Source organism: Equus caballus, chromosome 10, assembly GCF_041296265.1.
Source record: "Equus caballus isolate H_3958 breed thoroughbred chromosome 10, TB-T2T, whole genome shotgun sequence".
Classification (NCBI taxonomy): Eukaryota; Metazoa; Chordata; class Mammalia; order Perissodactyla; family Equidae; genus Equus; species Equus caballus.
Genome location: NC_091693.1, coordinates 87,522,949 through 87,540,043, shown reverse-complemented (window position 1 = coordinate 87,540,043; position 17,095 = coordinate 87,522,949). Strand labels below are relative to the sequence as shown.

The following is a 17,095-nucleotide window of genomic DNA, read 5'->3' as shown; positions in this document are numbered from 1 at the left end:
AGTCCAACTTGAGCAAGGCACTTACTCAATTCTTTATTTCAATTATTTTTCACAATTTATATTAAGGATCAGTATCCCCATTCAACAGATGAAGAGATTAAGGTTTACAGAACACCTTGTCTAAGGTCTCATGGGTAGCAGGCCTCACTAAGTCCACGCACAGAGCTCTGCCTTCAGCACGTTCCCCACGCTCCTGAGCTCTCCGTGGGAGGTGACAGCCACATTTATGCAGCTGACACTCAGGGTTGACATCAAAAGGACACTCGCTAAACTGCTTCACATTGGAGTGATGCCGTCAACCTTCTGCCAGGCATCCTGTCCGTGATTTTCCCACTGCTGGTCATTACGACATTTATCTTATTTTGTTGCTGCAATTTGTAGGCAGAGTTTACCCAAAACAGTCCTTAGGGATGGCCTGACCTTCCCTTGCTACTTGCTAGATTGACTGACTGTAGGGTCTAAAGTGGGAGAAATTGGGGGGGAAGGTGTACACTGAGCAAATTAAAGCTTTCAGCCTTCACTCTAGTTTGTCAAAAGATGTCCGCCAGATATCCAGGCTCCTTCTTTACTACTGGCACTTTGCAGATAAAGTGGGGGTGGCAGAGAGTCCCTTCTACTGTCTTCCTGTAGGTTACAACTCCAGGATGTGTGTCCCAAGAAAGATCTGGTCTGCAAGGACACTCCGAGCCTGCGCTGCCTGAATTCGAGGCTGGGCTGCGCGGCTCACGGAGGGAGAAGGGGTGCGTGGGGCTTCGCCCTGGACAGAGAGAAGGGGGAGGCTGCTGGTCTGAAGCTCTCTGGCTGTCCTTGCACAGTACTTGATACTTTATCAATACATGTTAATTCTTTTGACTTGACAAAGGCCTTTTAAAATGCATACGCCGAACAATAAATAAACGCCTGGCCACAAGTGCCTGCAATTAAGCCATGTCAATAACATATAAGTCATTCAGGGAGGCCGCAGTCCTCTTGTGTTTAGAAAGTGAATTTTGACTTAAAAATTTTTCCAATTTACTCTTGTATTATTTTCATAATCATATAGAAATTTCCCCAGACGTCATTTTCCAGGCCAATCCTGAAAGCCAAAAATAAAGCTGTCGAATATTTGCTTTTCTTTGTCCTTCATATTGATTCTAGTTGACAGTCATTTTTATTTTTAGTTATTGTTCACTGGATTATGCTACATCAGGCTTGGAAGAATTCCAAAGATGGGGATGGGTGGGGGGAGGGTTCAGCCCCTCGTAGACCACTGGTTTGTGGCTGGCTAGCTTCCCATTCCTCCCACGTCAAGAGCTACCACTGGCCTCCCTTCTTTGCTTTATCCCTTGATTGAAACAAAAAATCTACTATAAAACCATCTGCACCCTCCCACCAACTTTCCCATGGCCTGACTTTCCAGAAGGGATGCGCGTGGAATATCCATGTTATCACGGCTGACAGATCGCTCCTCCCTGTGCCAGACTATACCTATGCTTGTCTAATCTTCCATCCATCTTCCGACTACATGAATTTCCCCATTCCAGCTTCCACATTTCCTTACGTGTTTCTGTATGTAAATTTTTTCATGTTTAATGAGATAATGGTCGTTAAAGAAAAAAGTCCCTTGAAGGAGTAATAGCTGAGTCATCAATCACATTTTGGTTTGAATTAACTTTCCCAAACCCATTGGAATATGTCACCTTAAAAGTCTTGGTAGAGGGGTTTTCCTTGGTGGCTTTTAGATCTCTGCACAGTAGGACTCAATCTGCCTTTGTAGGTAATTCCCCACCTGTCCCTCACCTGTGAGGGCATGTTTACCATTGTATCTCCTGCATCCAGCGCAGTATCTGATGCAGAGTTCTAGAAGAATCGGTCGATGAATGAACTTCAACCATGGCTGGATCTGTACCAGACCCAGAGGTGCCAATGCCGGCTATTAATCGGCAGTCCTTCAAATTGATATATTTTAAAGACATTATTAACTCCATATTTATTGGGGTCGGGGGGGGAGTGAGAGGGAAAAGCAGATTTGTTTCAGCTAGGATCTTTTTTATTTCACTTGAAAGTGCTGTTTTCCCACTTCAGCAGTGGTGGCAACAGAACCACATACATTTTGCTCCTGTGTGTAAGGTCTAAGCAAGGACCATATTTCCAAAGTATTCCAGAGATGCTACACAGCACCTCAGAGTCTGGTGCTCATGCCATTTCTCCTGCGTAGAATGACTTTCCTCTTTTGTACCAAGCTGGTCTTTCCAGGATAAGCCCAAATATCATTTCTTTGTGGAGACTTTCCTCAACAATTTCATGCCTGCTGCTTCTTCCCGGGAGCAAATTCTTCTCTCTGTTCTTCCATGGCAGACTGCTCCCACCTCGGTTTTAACACTCATCTTAATTTAGTGTATGTCTCCCCACTTAGAACGAGAGCAAAGTGTGCTCTCTCAGTAATCCAGATGACTAGTTTACTCATATTTGTGTCCCTTGATCTTAATATTTGTACTTAATAAATTCTTCTTAAATGTTTGCATGAATGAATGAATGGAAGGAAGGGAGGGAGAGAGGAAAGAAGGAAGGAAGGAGGGAGGAAAGAAGGAGAGAAGGAGGGAGGGAGGGAAGAAAGAAAAGGAAGGAGGGAGGGAGGAAGGCAGGCAGGCAGGAAGAATCAGGTCAGCATCTCCCGTGGCGATTAGCTGAGAGCAGGGCTTTGAGGCAATTGGCATGAGTGGGAAGGAGGGTGGCAGGCAACATTTCAGAGTTTGCAGAACCACGCAGTACCCTACTGCCGCAGGTCAGAAGTGGGAGAAGCACTTTTCGATGACAAAGAATGGTTACAGGAGGGAGATAAAATTTGGTCCTAAGCCAGTTTTGCTATTTCACAATTTTGCCTATTATCTGCTCAGCTCAGAAGAAAAATAACAATAATTGCTTAATCCTTACAGTTTAAAAAAAGATGTTAGAGAAAACAACAGAAGGTCTCCATACTAGACAGCTACATGTACATTATTTAACAAAACGCTACTCCAAGGTTCTTGTAGTGTATATTCTTGTTTATTCAAAACCACTGTCTTGGAAAAAACTAAGGCCTGCATAAATAAAGCATGTCATTTCGTGGGTTTTCATAACTATTAACGCTGTTATTCTAGATAATGTGTTCTTTTCTTAGTTACGTGCTGCATCACATTCTTATCTCCTTATGCATGTCAATTTTGACAATTATGAATATGGAAGGTAATAATCACTATAGCACCTGTGTTCCATAGATAGACATTTCTTTAACCACCATTGCTAGTTTCTTATCCATGATAGCTGTCCTGAATAAGCTCATTTGTCATCCTCATTTTCCGTGTGATGAATACTGTAGAAAAGACATGCACTTGGTGACAACCTTCAACAAAAACTGATCCATTCAGTTGCTCTCTAGAGTAATAATTATGTTTTCTGGCATTTCAATGAACTTTCTTTAGTGATGCCCCAGGGAAAGGATTCTATAAGCATCAACTAATAAATCAATAAGTATGGTAACCTAAACTGTGCCCAAGACTGTTCTAGGATTTATGGCACTTTGAGCAATACAAAACAATTATGTCACCCTATTATCAATGGAAGATACTGTGTCTAGGGAACGAAGATAAATACAGCTGACACATCCAAAAAGCAGTTCAGGTGTGGGCATAGTTAAGTTCTTATAAATTATTTTTGAAAATATTTCTTCTGATGCATTGAGAAATACCAGCAATTTGTTTCCTGAGCCTTTTAATCAAATAGAAAGGGACGTTGCTTAGTAAAGCGTTCAGATTTTAGTATTTACAGTCCGTCATTAAGGAAAAATATAGAAGAGCTAAAACGATTATCTGAAGTATGAAAATACACACACACTAGAAAATGTTTTCTTTCAGTGCAAACTTTACACCTTGGTGAATCATTTCCATTTGAGGGTTTTGATTGTAGTTTTCCCAGTATGAGGCATAAATGAGACGACTGGCTGGGGGAGTGCGGAGGTAATTAGCCTATCCCATATCAAGCCGTCTTTATTTTCTTTGCACAAGGTGTTGTAGAGAAATTATCTGAACCTGATTCAACCTCAGGAGGGAAGTGGGGAGATGATGCATTGGGGAGAGGTTCTCCCGGAGAACGCCAGCGCCCTCTAGGTTGCATTTGCAAGCAGATTCTGGTGACGCAACTCTGGCCACTTTGCCACCAGGGAGAAAGGGGGAAGGGGGCCGATTCCTCCCCGGTAGGAGGACTATCTGGACCAAAGAAAGAGGCTGGCGATGGGAAGGAAGAACAGATCAAGCATCTGAATAGCGGCCACGGGGCAACCTAAAGCCTGTGCAGAGTTAGCAGGCGCGCGTCACACACGGTCCCCCGCCCGCCTCCCCCTACCCCATACACCCGCCGCCGTGTGTCACCTTCCTGTTCGGAAGTCTTAGTAGGTTGCTGGGGCAGAACAGGGGGCGCCTGCTCCACCCATCAGGTATCCGGTTGGAAGAAAAGCCAGTCTCAACAACTTGATTCTCCCCGTTAAATGATAAGTTTAGCAGACCATCCGTCTCCAACTGCTGAACAGTAGGGGAGGGGAGGAGAGAGCACATCAGACGCTCCTTTTCTATCCCAACCACAAATCATATGGTTGTGCCTCTTCTCTATTCCACTCAAAGTCCTCTAACTTAAATGCCACGTTCCTCCTGGAATGCGTGCGCCAGAGCTTCTTGGAGAAAATGAACCCTGTGCATATGTTTTGAATTTTTTCTGGACTGATTTGTGATGATAATCAGTCAAGTTACATTTCTGGTGTGTCTTGCTGGGGGTGTAATAAACCCAGGACGCTGATGGCTGTAATTTTCTGGGTGATGTTGCAATGGAGGGAATAAATGGCCCCGTGTTGAACTTTGTGGCTTGCTCCCTTCCTGTATGTAAATTGCCTTATATAAAGTGGGGTTCCTAACAGAGCAGGGACAGCTGCCTCGGCCTCCTGCTCCCTTGCCATCTCAGCCTCCAGCCTCGTAGGCACATAGCTGCAGCCATAACAGAGCTCCGCCTCCAGCCTCCAGAAAGTAATCCCCAACCTTCATACCCTAGGCGACCTGAGGAATGAAAGAGGAGGCTATAAAATCCCCTTTGAAAGGTTCGTCTGCTTTTATTACTGAAATTTGGATGGAATGGATAAAACAAAGATGCTTCAGAGGATATGAGGTTACTCGGCAGGGGGAAGGCACTTCAGGGGGACGGGGAGGGTCTCTCATGGAAGATTTCTTAATTTTCAATGTTTTAAAAACAAACCAGCAGAAATCTTGGTGCAGGTTGGCGTTTCTGGGCAGTCACTGCAAAGTTTCCCCTCTCAAAAGGGGGAGAGCAGTGTGGGAGCAGGGCTGGGCTGGGCTGGGCTGGGTGAAGTGGAACGTGGGATGTGAGGGGCACTGGCAATAACAAAGTCATATTATATGAAGAAACCATGCAAGAGGAAGCAGAATTGGGCTAGTGACTGTAATCTGGATTTTCCTAAACCTCGCTTGAGGTTAGAGCATCCATTTCAGGCAACAAAAAATGCTTTTCAAAGAGTGCGTGCTGAGCAAAATTTCCCGGCCAGTTTCCAGGAGAGACGACCTGTGCTCCCTTCTCCCACTTTGGGGCTCTGGTAGACGAGCAGTTGAGACCACAGATCATCTTAGGGCAAATGAGGTGGTTGTGCCTGCAGAACAAACCCGTGCCCAGGACCAGAGAAAAACCGCGCCACAGGCTATTCCTGGTTTGACAGCTGGTATTTCGGAGGGTGTCAGCCTCGATAGGCAACTCTAACATGGCACGGCCCTTGACAGCAAGGGGTCACGGCAGGGCAGCCACCGCAGCACCAGCCAGCGCCAGGTACCCAGCCCTGCAGACCCGAGTAACTCGCAGGCGTGTCCCACTCCCGGTCCCGTCGCCGGCTTGCGGCTTCCCCAGCGCTGGCGCGGGTCCCGGCGCGGCCGGCGGACTGCAGCTCCCGGGCCGGGTGACCCGGCTCTGCGGGGCTGACCTCTCTCCTCCGCCTCCTCGAGCGCAGGCTCCCCGCTAATCTTCCAGGAGTTACCGAGGCAAAAGGTATCTGGGGCTCGAGAGAAAAAGCCAGGTGGTTAAACTGCAAGGAGACTCCTGGGTCAGCCCTGAAATAAACCGGAGGAGGGGCAGGGGAGACGAGGACACTAAGGGGTCTGGAGACGATGTAAAGTGACCTCGCGGAGTTCTCAGGCGGCACAGGGAATCGGGGTCCCCGTGCCGCCCGGGGGTCACTCCAGGTCGCCCCTGCGCGCGGCTACCGCTGCCCGACTGGCCACTTCCTCACGTGTTCTTGGCACGGCGCGGATTAAAATGCAAGGAGGAAAATTACATGCGCAACGGACAGAACGTTCTCACAGATTACTTTAGGGAAAAAAAAATGCGAAATGTAGATTGTCCTTTTTCCCCTCTAGTGCAGAGACGACTTTTATTTCCGCCCCCTCCCCTGCACATTCCTGACCTCTCCCTCCCCCTTCCCTCTTTCTTTCCTTCCTTCCTCCTCTTCCAAGTTCTGGGATTTTTCAGCCTTGCTCGGCTTTGGCCAAAAGCACAAAAAAGGCGTTTTCGGAAGCGGCCGGGCCGCGCACAAGGGCCGTTTGTTTGTTTTGGGACTCGGCAGGAAATCTTGCCGGCCTGAGTCACGGCGGCCCCGGGGCCGGCGCTCAGTGTGCCGGCTGCCCTCGCCTCCGCGCGGCGCTCGCCGGGGAGATGCAGGGCGCGCTGGCGCGGGCCCGGCTCGAGTCCCTGCTGCGGCCGCGCCCCAAGAAGAGGGCCGAGGCGCAGAAGCGGAGCGAGTCCCTGCTGCTGACCGGGCTGGGTGAGCGGCGCGGGCTCGGGCGGGGGCTGCGCGCTCGCCGCCGTCCTGCGGCGGGGGGATGGGCCTGGGGCGCGGGCGCCCTGCCCGGGGTGGGGGGCACCCCGGCCGCGCGGGGGCATCGGAGGCGCCGGGGGAACTCGGGGAGGGGTCGCCGCCGGGCCAGGGGGAATCGGAGGCGAGGGCTGGAGAGGCAGAGCGGGCGCTGGGACCCCCGGTGGCCGCGCGCCCGGTGGAGAGCGCCGCGGGGCTGCCACTCCAACAACCTGGCAGGGCGGAATCAATGGGAAAGCTGGAAAATCATCCCGGACTCCCCTCCTCCCCGCCCCTCCGCCCGCGGCTTCCCCTAGTCGGCCCGGCAGCCGAGGGAGGCTGAGCGCAGCCGCCCGCGCGGCCCCGCGCCCCCCGCCCCGGGCTCGCCCTTTCGCCCGGGACCGAACGCGCGCAGCGGCGCCGCCAGCCGAGCCGCGCGGCGGGGGCGTGGCCGGGCCGGGCTGGGGGCGGGGCAGGGGGCGTGGCCAGCCAGCGCCGCATCCTCGCCGTCGCGCGGTCCCCGCCCCCTCGCGGGCAGCGTATATAAAGCCGGCCGCGCGGCCGGAGCGCAGTCCGGGCCGAGCGGATCTCCCGTCCCTAACGTCCCTAGCGCGCTGTCCGAGGCGATGACGGTGAAAACCGAGGCTGCTAGGGGCACCCTCACTTACTCCAGAATGCGGGGCATGGTAGCCATCCTCATCGGTGAGCGTAGGCGTCAGGCTGCACTTCGGCGCCGGGAGCGCGAAGTGGAAATTTTTGGGGTTCCGGATCATATGAGTGTGTGTGGCATCGGATGTGACGAAGCCGTCTAAACGTCTGTTTATTTCTCTTCTCTAATTCACAGCTTTCATGAAACAGAGGAGGATGGGCCTGAACGACTTTATTCAGAAGATTGCCAATAACTCCTATGCGTGCAAACAGTAAGTTTGGGGGAATTGGGGACAATAAAAATTAGTGTAGTTCAGTTTACCAGCGGGAAAGATACATTCTCATCAGTGTGTTGATCAGGAAGGCAAGACTGCCCCGGGAGTGGGGATCCTTTTTCTCTTTAAGTTCTCGTTTATTTTAAAACATTTTAAACATTAAAATGGATGTGCTGATTTGGCTGTTCTAATGGAAAGATAAAATTTCCTTGTTTGCCTAATTCGCCTCCTCTCTCCATAAAGAACAACCCTCATCTCTGTATTTAACTGGGTTTATTATTTTCTTTGGCTGTTTTTTCTTTAAGTGAGTAATTTACTTGGGTGTTGTTAGTTTGTACACTGAATTCTCCGGGAAAAGTTGAGCTAGAAACTCACTGTTGGTGTTGGCGTGCCCCCTTGTGGCGGGTTCGCAGGTTCTAAGTTGCTCGCTCCTTCTCTGCAGCCCTGAAGTTCAGTCCATTTTGAAAATCTCCCAACCTCAGGAGCCTGAGCTTATGAATGCCAACCCTTCTCCTCCAGTAAGTATTCTCTGTGATGTATCTGTGGAGAGAGCTTGTAAATGAGTCAGTTCGTATTCCTACATTGATGAATTAGAATAGCATTTCTAGAAATTAGCATCAAGGCAGGAATGTCTCATTACTTCGTGGCATGACAAGTGACAGAAGCATTTAAGTATTGAGTCAGTGGAGTATTTTAAGAGGCATATTGCATACAAGTTTTATGTGCTTACAACAACATGATTGTGTCTGACTTCCATACTCTCATTTGAAATATTAACGCGTATGGATGAAAAGTCGTTTAGAATGTGTTTGTAGATGTATGCTGACTCGCCTCGGTCATTTGCAGATGTCACATCCTTTGCACCACCTCTACTTTGTTATCGATGTTTTCCTTTGAAGCGAGGATATTAAAAGAATGCATTTTCTCTTCCAGCCAAGTCCTTCTCAGCAAATCAACCTTGGCCCATCATCCAATCCTCATGCTAAGCCATCTGACTTTCACTTCCTGAAAGTGATTGGGAAGGGCAGTTTTGGAAAGGTAATTTCACATCTAAAGACCTTGTTACTTATGGTCTTTCATGCCCCCATTTTACGTTCTCCCCGGATGTGGACAGCAAAATGATTTTTTAATTGAAATTTCAGGTTCTTCTCGCCAGACACAAAGCAGAAGAAGCATTCTACGCAGTCAAAGTTTTACAGAAGAAAGCGATCCTGAAAAAGAAGGAGGTAGGAGAGGTGCTGGATGGGTTGGGGTCAGAGAGGGACCTTCATCGAATAGTTTGACCTTGGAATCTCGGTGCCAAGTTGAAATTCACCATTAAATCCTAATTGTCCTTGTTCTAGGAAAAGCATATCATGTCGGAGCGGAATGTTCTCCTGAAGAATGTGAAACACCCCTTCCTGGTGGGCCTTCACTTCTCTTTCCAGACTGCTGACAAGCTGTACTTTGTCCTGGACTACATCAACGGGGGAGAGGTGAGCTGGGGGAGTGGGAGCCACCCCTTGGGCGTCCGTGCACAACCCGCTTGCTTTTAGTTTGAGAAGAAAGTTTTTAAAAGATACTTGGGGGTGGGGGAGAAGGTTACCAGAATTAACGTTTCCCTTAAGCTGCCAGGTTTCAAATAGTTAATAGGCTATTTAGGGCCACTTCCTGCAATTGTTCTCTTTAGCTATATATGTCGAGACGAATTAAACGCATTGTTATGAGGCTTTGGCAACCCAGACTGACTTTGTCCTGTCTCCTGTAGCTGTTCTACCATCTCCAGAGGGAGCGTTGCTTCCTGGAACCGCGGGCTCGTTTCTATGCTGCTGAAATAGCCAGTGCCTTGGGTTACCTGCACTCCCTGAACATCGTTTATAGGTGAGCCGAGGACCTCTTAGGGCTGCCTTCTGGGTATAGAGGAGACATAGCCCAGCCTTTGACGGGGCCTTAGAATCATTTGTATTTAGGTACAGCATGGTCACCTAAAACCGCCTCCCCCAGCATGTGAGCTGCCTTGACTCCGTGCCACCAGGGCACCGGCCAGCTCGGATGGTGCCTAATCCAGAATAGATCAGCAGAACAAGGGCCCCCTTTTTTATTCACTGTAGAGCCACAGTGAATTTCAGATGCTTTTAATACCCTAGCAATTATCTTTACAGAGGATTTCTTGTGAAGTGAAATTAACTTATGCAACTACTTTTCTCTTCATTTCTTTACAGAGACTTAAAACCAGAGAATATTTTGCTAGATTCACAGGGACACATTGTCCTTACTGACTTTGGGCTCTGCAAGGAGAACATTGAACCCAACGGCACGACATCCACCTTCTGTGGCACGCCCGAGGTAGGAGCGCTCTCGATTTGGTGCCTGGTCCCCCCACCACCTTCCAAAAGAGAGAAGTGCAATGATGCTTTTAACTACGAAAGAGAGAACTGTTCTCAGAGATTTCTGAGTCCAGTTCACTGCAAGTAAAATGCATTTGCTGTTTGGTGCAGCATGAGTAATTCGAAGGCTTCATGTTGCTTTAATTAAAACTTGCTCTTTGCAAGATACACATCATAAAAGGCTTCTAAATCCCCAAGTACGATACCTATTGGGTGCCCAATGGCTTCCAGAATATCAGTGCACATAAGTGGCCAGTTGGCCTCAAAGTCCAGCAGTTTATCAGGAAATCATCTAAAGAAATATATCCTCCGAGTGGACCCAGGGTCTCTCAGCCTTTTCAAAGTACCTGCCTGGGCTCGGCATTGCCTGGTGTCACAAGCTCTAAACTCAGTTTCCTGGTCTGTCTTTCAGTATCTCGCACCTGAGGTGCTTCATAAGCAGCCTTATGACAGGACGGTGGACTGGTGGTGCCTGGGCGCTGTCTTGTACGAGATGCTGTACGGCCTGGTGAGTAGCATGATGAGAAGCAGGGAATATCGCCCCTGGTTTGACAACACTCCCTAGAATGTGGTCTTCTTAAAATCCGCATTTATCTTGGCACACAGGCCCATTGCAGACCTGGTCATTGTGCCTTGCCCTTCCTGGTCGGCTTATCAAATGCTGATAAGAGAGGCACATTGGTTATTTTATAAGTGTTTTAGGGTAAACTCTTACCTGGTTGGTTTTTCTTTTGTAAATTCACATTTTACTAGAGATGATCACACTTAACCTGTGTGAGAGTGAAAAACATGGCTCGTAAGCATCTACTCCCTGATAAGAGTTGCAAAATAGATACTTAAAAGTCCAGGGCAGAGAAAACCGATCAGGAGAAAGACTGTCAAGTCCAGCTTAGTCTATTGCAGTCCAAGTCGCTTTCTCCGTTGGTGACGTAGCTGTACAGAACTTCCAGCCAGAACTAAGGATTTCCCCTTTCTCTCAGCCTCCTTTTTACAGCCGAAACACCGCAGAGATGTACGACAACATTCTGAACAAGCCCCTCCAGTTGAAGCCAAATATTACAAATTCTGCAAGACACCTCCTGGAGGGCCTCCTGCAGAAGGACAGGACAAAGAGGCTGGGTGCCAAGGATGACTTCGTGAGTCATTTTTCCTGTTCTTTGGGGCCGTCTGCGATGCGCACCGCACCTCTGCCCTTCTTGAATTCTGCCTGTCTAAATTAATCTCGTGTTTCTTTTCAACAGATGGAGATTAAGAGCCATGTCTTCTTCTCCCTCATTAACTGGGATGATCTCATTAATAAGAAGATTACTCCCCCTTTTAACCCAAATGTGGTGAGTTCCTATCTCTCTTCCAAGTATAGGGAGACCCAAAGGGCATTTCTTGAAGTCAGAGGTGATGGTGGTGGTGGAGGGGGAGGGCCCTCAAGGAATAAACTGGTGGATATTTTATTCATAGACCCATTATTTTACCTGGAGAAAACGTAGAATTTCTGTCCCAACAAAGGTCACATAGTTTTTTAGCACATTCATCAAAGTACCAAGAGACAGGAAGTGAACATTGTCCCCCTTATTGATACTGTGTGTGGCCTCTGGGTTTTGTTGAAATGGCTGATGGTCATGGGAGTTTCCATATGGTGCCCTAAAGAACTGAGCTCCCGGATTTAAAGCCTGGATGGGGATTTCCCTGCCCTTTGTCCAGGGTGAGCTCTTGACACTGAGTATGTTTCCTCCTTCCTGCCAGAGCGGCCCCAGCGACCTGCGGCACTTCGATCCCGAATTTACCGAAGAGCCAGTCCCCAACTCCATCGGCAGGTCCCCGGACAGCATCCTCCTCACGGCCAGTGTCAAGGAAGCCGCCGAGGCCTTCCTCGGCTTCTCCTATGCCCCTCCCATGGACTCTTTCCTCTGAACAGTCTTAGGCGTGGTTTCGAAAGATTTTCTGTATGTTCTTAAATGTTTTAGTTAGCCTTTTGGTGGAACTGCCAGCCGGCAGGACATCTTAAAAGAGAATTTGCACATCTCTGGGAGCTTGCACATCTTGGCAATTTTATTGCACACTGTTTGCTGGAAGCTTTTTGAAGAGCACATCCTCCTCTCAGTGAGCTCACGAGGTTTTCATTTTTATTCTTCCTTCCAACGTGGTGCTATCTCTGAAACGCGCATCAGAGGGCCGCCTTAGACAGACGCAGGAGTCCCGTTCGAAGGAGGAGCTGTTCTAGGCAGGCTCGTCTGAAGGTGTGTCTGCGCCGTGAGAACGAATCTTCTGAAATGTGCCTTTTCCGATGAGGTCGTGTTCGCTCCAAAGCTTTTTCTCTCACAGAGCGTTTTGTTCCTTTGTTTTCCCTTGTGGACTTACTGTGTGAACAGCGGTGTGAGTGTGGTGTGCTTGATCACAGACAGATTCAGTGATAAGCATCAATGTGACACTTGCAGGACACTACAATGTGGGACATTGTTTGTTTCTTCCATATTTGGAAGATAAATTTATGTGTAGACTGTTGTTTTTTTTGTAAGATAGAGTTAATAACTAAAATTTATTGAAATGGTCTTGCAACGACTTGTATCCAGATGCTTAAAGAAAGCATTGCTGCTACAAATATTTCTATTTTTAGAAAGGGTTTTTATGGACCAATGCCCCCGTTGTCGGTCAGAGCCTGGTGTTTTCATTGTTTCAAATGTCACCTGTAAAATGGGCATTATTTATGTTGTTTTTTTTTTTTGCATTCCTGATAATTGTATGTATTGTATAAAGAAAGTCTGTACATTGGGTTATAACACTAGTATATTTAAACTTACAGGCTTATTTGTAATGTAAACCATCATTTGAATGTACTGTAATTAACCTGGTTATAATATGGACAGTTCCTCCCTCCTCCCCACCACACAACTTTTTTTGTGTGTGATAAACCAATTTTGGTTTGCAATAAAACCTTGAAAAATATTTACATAAGTTGTGTCGTGTGTGTTCTTTTGTATGTTTCGGTTATAGGGGGCAATAACAGATCCCTTTAAAATTTAAGGTCAGCCCTGAGGGTCTAGTGGTTTAAGATCCACTGCTCTTACCGCCATGGCCTGGGTTCGTCTCCCAGTCAAGGACCCACACCACCTGTCTGCGGGTTGTCATCCTGTGGTGGCTGTGTGTTGCTGTGATGCTGAAAGCTATGCCACTGGGATTTCAAATACCAGCAGGGTCACCCATGGGGGAGAGGTTTCAGTGGAGCTTCCAGACTAAGACAGACTAGAAGTAGGACCTGGCCACCCACCTCCAAAAAACTGGCCCTGAAAACCCTAGGAACAGCAGAGGAGCATTGTCTGATAGAGCGCTGGATGGGGAGAGGATGGTGCAGAAAGATCAGGCAGGGTTCCCTCTGCTGTGCACGGAGTCACTAGGAGTTGGGCCCGACTCCACAGCACTAAAGAGATTAACACTGAAACCAGGAAAATGCTGCTGTAATTTCCAGCTCAGTGGCTTGCTTCCAATAGCGGTGGCTCTGACTCCAGAGAGTAGACGGTGGTCTTAAAGCCAATTTATATTCCAGATCTTCAGAGATGCATTTTATGATGTCAGTCAGTCATCAATCCATCCAAACAAATCCTTTTCAATTTACTCATCTCGCAAGGACAGCCATGGAGTGACGTTCCCTGTATTGATTGCCTGTCCCGTGCAGCTGGCTGTTTGTCCTGTCATTTGGCTTATCTGAAGTAACAGGTAATTCTTTCGACAAATATTTGAGGCCTCATCCGGGCCAGGCTCTATTCTGAGTAGTGGGATACAGCAGTGAGCAACACAGACAAACCTCTGGCCTTCCAGAGCTTAATGGAAAGGCAGACTCTGTCCGTAAAGCAGTTTGTTGAAGTAGAAATAACAGTCTGAGGTGTAGGAGAATGCCACTGAAGAGGGAGACGATTTTTGTCATAAACGGATATGTTCCCAGAAAGCTGCGCTGGCCGGACTTGTGGTTTCTGAGAGTACGCAGAGCTGAACTGAGCCCAAGGCCACTCAGAGAAGGATCTGGAAGGAGCACATCCCTGGCTTGGACCGGAAGCCTGGAGCCGGTGTGTACCCAGCACTGCATGAGCCCAGCAGACTCTGGGCCTGGCGTGCAGAGGCCTCTCCCAGAGTCTGTCCCACTGGAGTATTTACTGTGGGAGAGGAGCAGGAGATCATCTTGCATCCAAATTGGAAGTTTCTAAGGGTTGAGAAGGCATCTGGGGTCACTCAGTCCTTCTCCCTCGTAATCCACTGACGGGATGGGATCAACATGCATGATGACTTCTCGCTGAAGGTGGGCCCCAGGGCAAGGTGTGCACTTCAGGGCTGCTCTGCCCGATGGACGTTAGCTCCCAAGCCCAAATGCGAAAGTTAACTAAGCGACCAAGAGAACCTAGACCTGCGTTTTCCTAGGAAAGACCAATGCTAGCTCAGACAGGGAGATTTTTTTGCATCTCTCTCCCTTGTTCTCATTATCAACAACATTCTTGAATTCCTCCTTGAACAAAAGTGCTTGAATCGCATTTTTATGTGAGCACAGTTCTTGCAGACTGGGAATCTATAATCTAATTATAGATGGCTCAGGGCGGCTGGTCATGGATCACCAAGCCTGTTCCTTTTCTAGGGCTTGGAATTTGCTCACCGAGTTACAGTCAACCAGTACATGAGATCTGATTTGCGTTGTTCCAGAATGGAAAGGTGCCAGAGGAGTCCCAGGCCTTGTCACACGAATGGGAGGAGATTAGATCTAACACAAGTGGGTGGGAAGGGAACAAGCCTGGAACAGGGAAGTCGAGAAAGAACAAGGGCTCAATAAAAAAAGGGCAAATATTTACGAAACCCTGTGCTGTCAAATAGCCTACGTGCAGGGGGATCTTTTCTCTAGGGGAGTGGGTCACCGCCCTGCCAGCCTTTGGAACTGCATTTGAGCACGATGGTTACAAAAGGGGACGATTCGTGTCTCCATAGCTCTCCATCTGTGGATCTGCTCAAATAGAGGTTTGGAGGAACTTACTCAGTTGGGATTCCCACAAATTCAAATGGGACTCTGGAACCACTGCTGCCATGAAGAATAAACCAGTCACTGTCTTAGGGAATTTGCCATCTACTTGGGGACACATGGCACCCACCCATGGTGTGTGACAGGTGGTAAATGAGGGTTAACAGGACTTCACAAGTCCAGAGGCGCTCCATGGGGTCGGCTACCTAGAGCAGGCTTCACAGAGGAGAGGCCAGGGATTCTTGCTAACTAAGTCTTGTTCTAGGGAGTCTGAAGGGATGCAGGCCTTGAGGAGCAGGTAATGACACTCACAGACAATGCTGTTGAGCTCTGCCTATGTGCCAGACCTTGTTCTAAGTACTTCCTACAATACTTAATCTTCAGAACAACGCTGTGATGTCAAAAGTAAAGAAACTAGCACAGAAAGGTAATTTGCTGGTTAGTAAGTGGTAAAGTTAGAAGTCAAATCATGATGGTCTGGCCCCAAAGCCTGAGCTTGGAACCATTATGTTCTCTTGCCCACCAGGAGACAACAAGAGTGTGGAAGCAAACAAGTGTGGGCTTGTGAGTCATTCACTGATGGTTTCCCCAGACTTTTACTAAGACACCTTCCTGGTGTCATGCTGGGCCCAGAGGGAGAAAGGGAGAGAGCGAGAGAGGACCTGCAATGATAACGTAGACACTCTCAGTTGTCGATGAAGATGAGGAGCGGCTGGAAATAGAGATTGCAGTGGGGGGGTGAATTAGTACAACGTTTTGGAAAACTGCTTGGCACTATCTCCTAAAGATGGACGTATTTATAACTGATGACCCAGCAGTTCTGCTCCATCATACATACCCCGAAGAGTGTCAATATGTTCGATAAAAATTAGCAGTAATGTTCATAGTGGTAGTATTCACATTAGCCCCCAAGTGGGAATAATTCAAAATGTCTACCAACAGTAAAATGAATAAATATAATTAATAAGATGAATAAATATAATGGAATATTATATTACAACAAAAACAAATGAATAATTGCTACCTACAACAACAGGCAATAATTCTCACAAACAAATATAGAAACTAGACTGTATGATCTGATTTCTATAAAACTTAAAAGCAGGCAACAAAACAAATCTATATAGAAGTCCGGATCTGATTACCTTTGGGGAGGGGAGGAGGGCAGAGACAATTGTTGAGAGGGCACGTGAGGTGGGCGGTCTTCTGGGTGCCGGTAATTTCTTGATCGGGTTGGCGGTTTGGGGAGTGGTTGTGCTTTTTGATATTTCATCCAGTTATATACTTACGATACGAGCACTTTTCTCTATGTTTGTTATATAGCAATAAAAATGTTTATTACAAAATATGTGGTACGATAAAAACAGGATGCCATGGGAACACGGAGGAGCGACATCTTACCCAAACTGGGGATCAGCGAAAGGGCTCGGTTTTCAGGTAGTTTAAGAGAGAGAGATGCTTAGGGGATCTGGAGGTTCCAGGTAGGCTGTCTTGGGAATTGGATCTTGAACATGAAGCAAGAAGATGGGCATCCAGGTGCTGGCTGGTAGAGGAGGGGGCCTGAGGGACAACTTGAATAAGCACAATGAGTGGGATATTGGGAAAAGGAAGAGTCGCAGACAGACCTAGTTCCGACTCCCGGCTCCACCGGGCATCCTTCTAGCTTTGGGAAAGTGGTGACTTGGCAAACCTCTCCTAACTTCGGGGTCTTCAGAGACCATGCAGCCAGGGGTCTGTCTGCTCACAGCAATCCGTGAGACAAGGTCAGAGGAAGTGGCATTCGAAGAAAGCTCACGAATGTCTTCTTTCCCCACTCATTACCTTTCTCCATTTCCCCTCCTCCTTACTGGTGTACAGGAGAAAAAGAGACCAAGAAGCTGTGAGAAATCATTTTGAACAGGGAGAGGGACCTTGTCGTTGATGTTCGTGAAAGTCTCACAGAGATGTTTGGAGTTCATAA

General features: G+C 47.9%; 1 protein-coding gene across 5 annotated transcripts in view; it reads left to right on the top strand.

The window, feature by feature from the left end:
• SGK1 (serum/glucocorticoid regulated kinase 1) overlaps nt 1-13,085 on the top strand; it is a 108,251-nt gene extending 95,166 nt beyond the window's left edge. For 2 of the 5 annotated variants that reach the window (XM_070223928.1, XM_070223926.1), the window contains 11 exons: nt 7,701-7,776; nt 8,222-8,297; nt 8,713-8,817; nt 8,922-9,005; nt 9,123-9,254; nt 9,527-9,639; nt 9,981-10,104; nt 10,558-10,653; nt 11,126-11,281; nt 11,387-11,476; nt 11,886-13,085. In XM_070223928.1, coding sequence (XP_070080029.1) covers nt 7,701-7,776; nt 8,222-8,297; nt 8,713-8,817; nt 8,922-9,005; nt 9,123-9,254; nt 9,527-9,639; nt 9,981-10,104; nt 10,558-10,653; nt 11,126-11,281; nt 11,387-11,476; nt 11,886-12,053 — 1,220 coding nt within the window. In that variant the 3' untranslated portion in view covers nt 12,054-13,085. Of the gene's footprint in view, nt 1-4,901; nt 5,102-5,880; nt 6,827-7,348; nt 7,559-7,700; nt 7,777-8,221; nt 8,298-8,712; nt 8,818-8,921; nt 9,006-9,122; nt 9,255-9,526; nt 9,640-9,980; nt 10,105-10,557; nt 10,654-11,125; nt 11,282-11,386; nt 11,477-11,885 lie in introns of those variants that run through there. The other 3 variants (XM_003362373.5, XM_023651135.2, XM_001504377.7) reach the window with 3 other exon arrangements.
• Nucleotides 13,086-17,095: the final 4,010 nt, after the last annotated feature.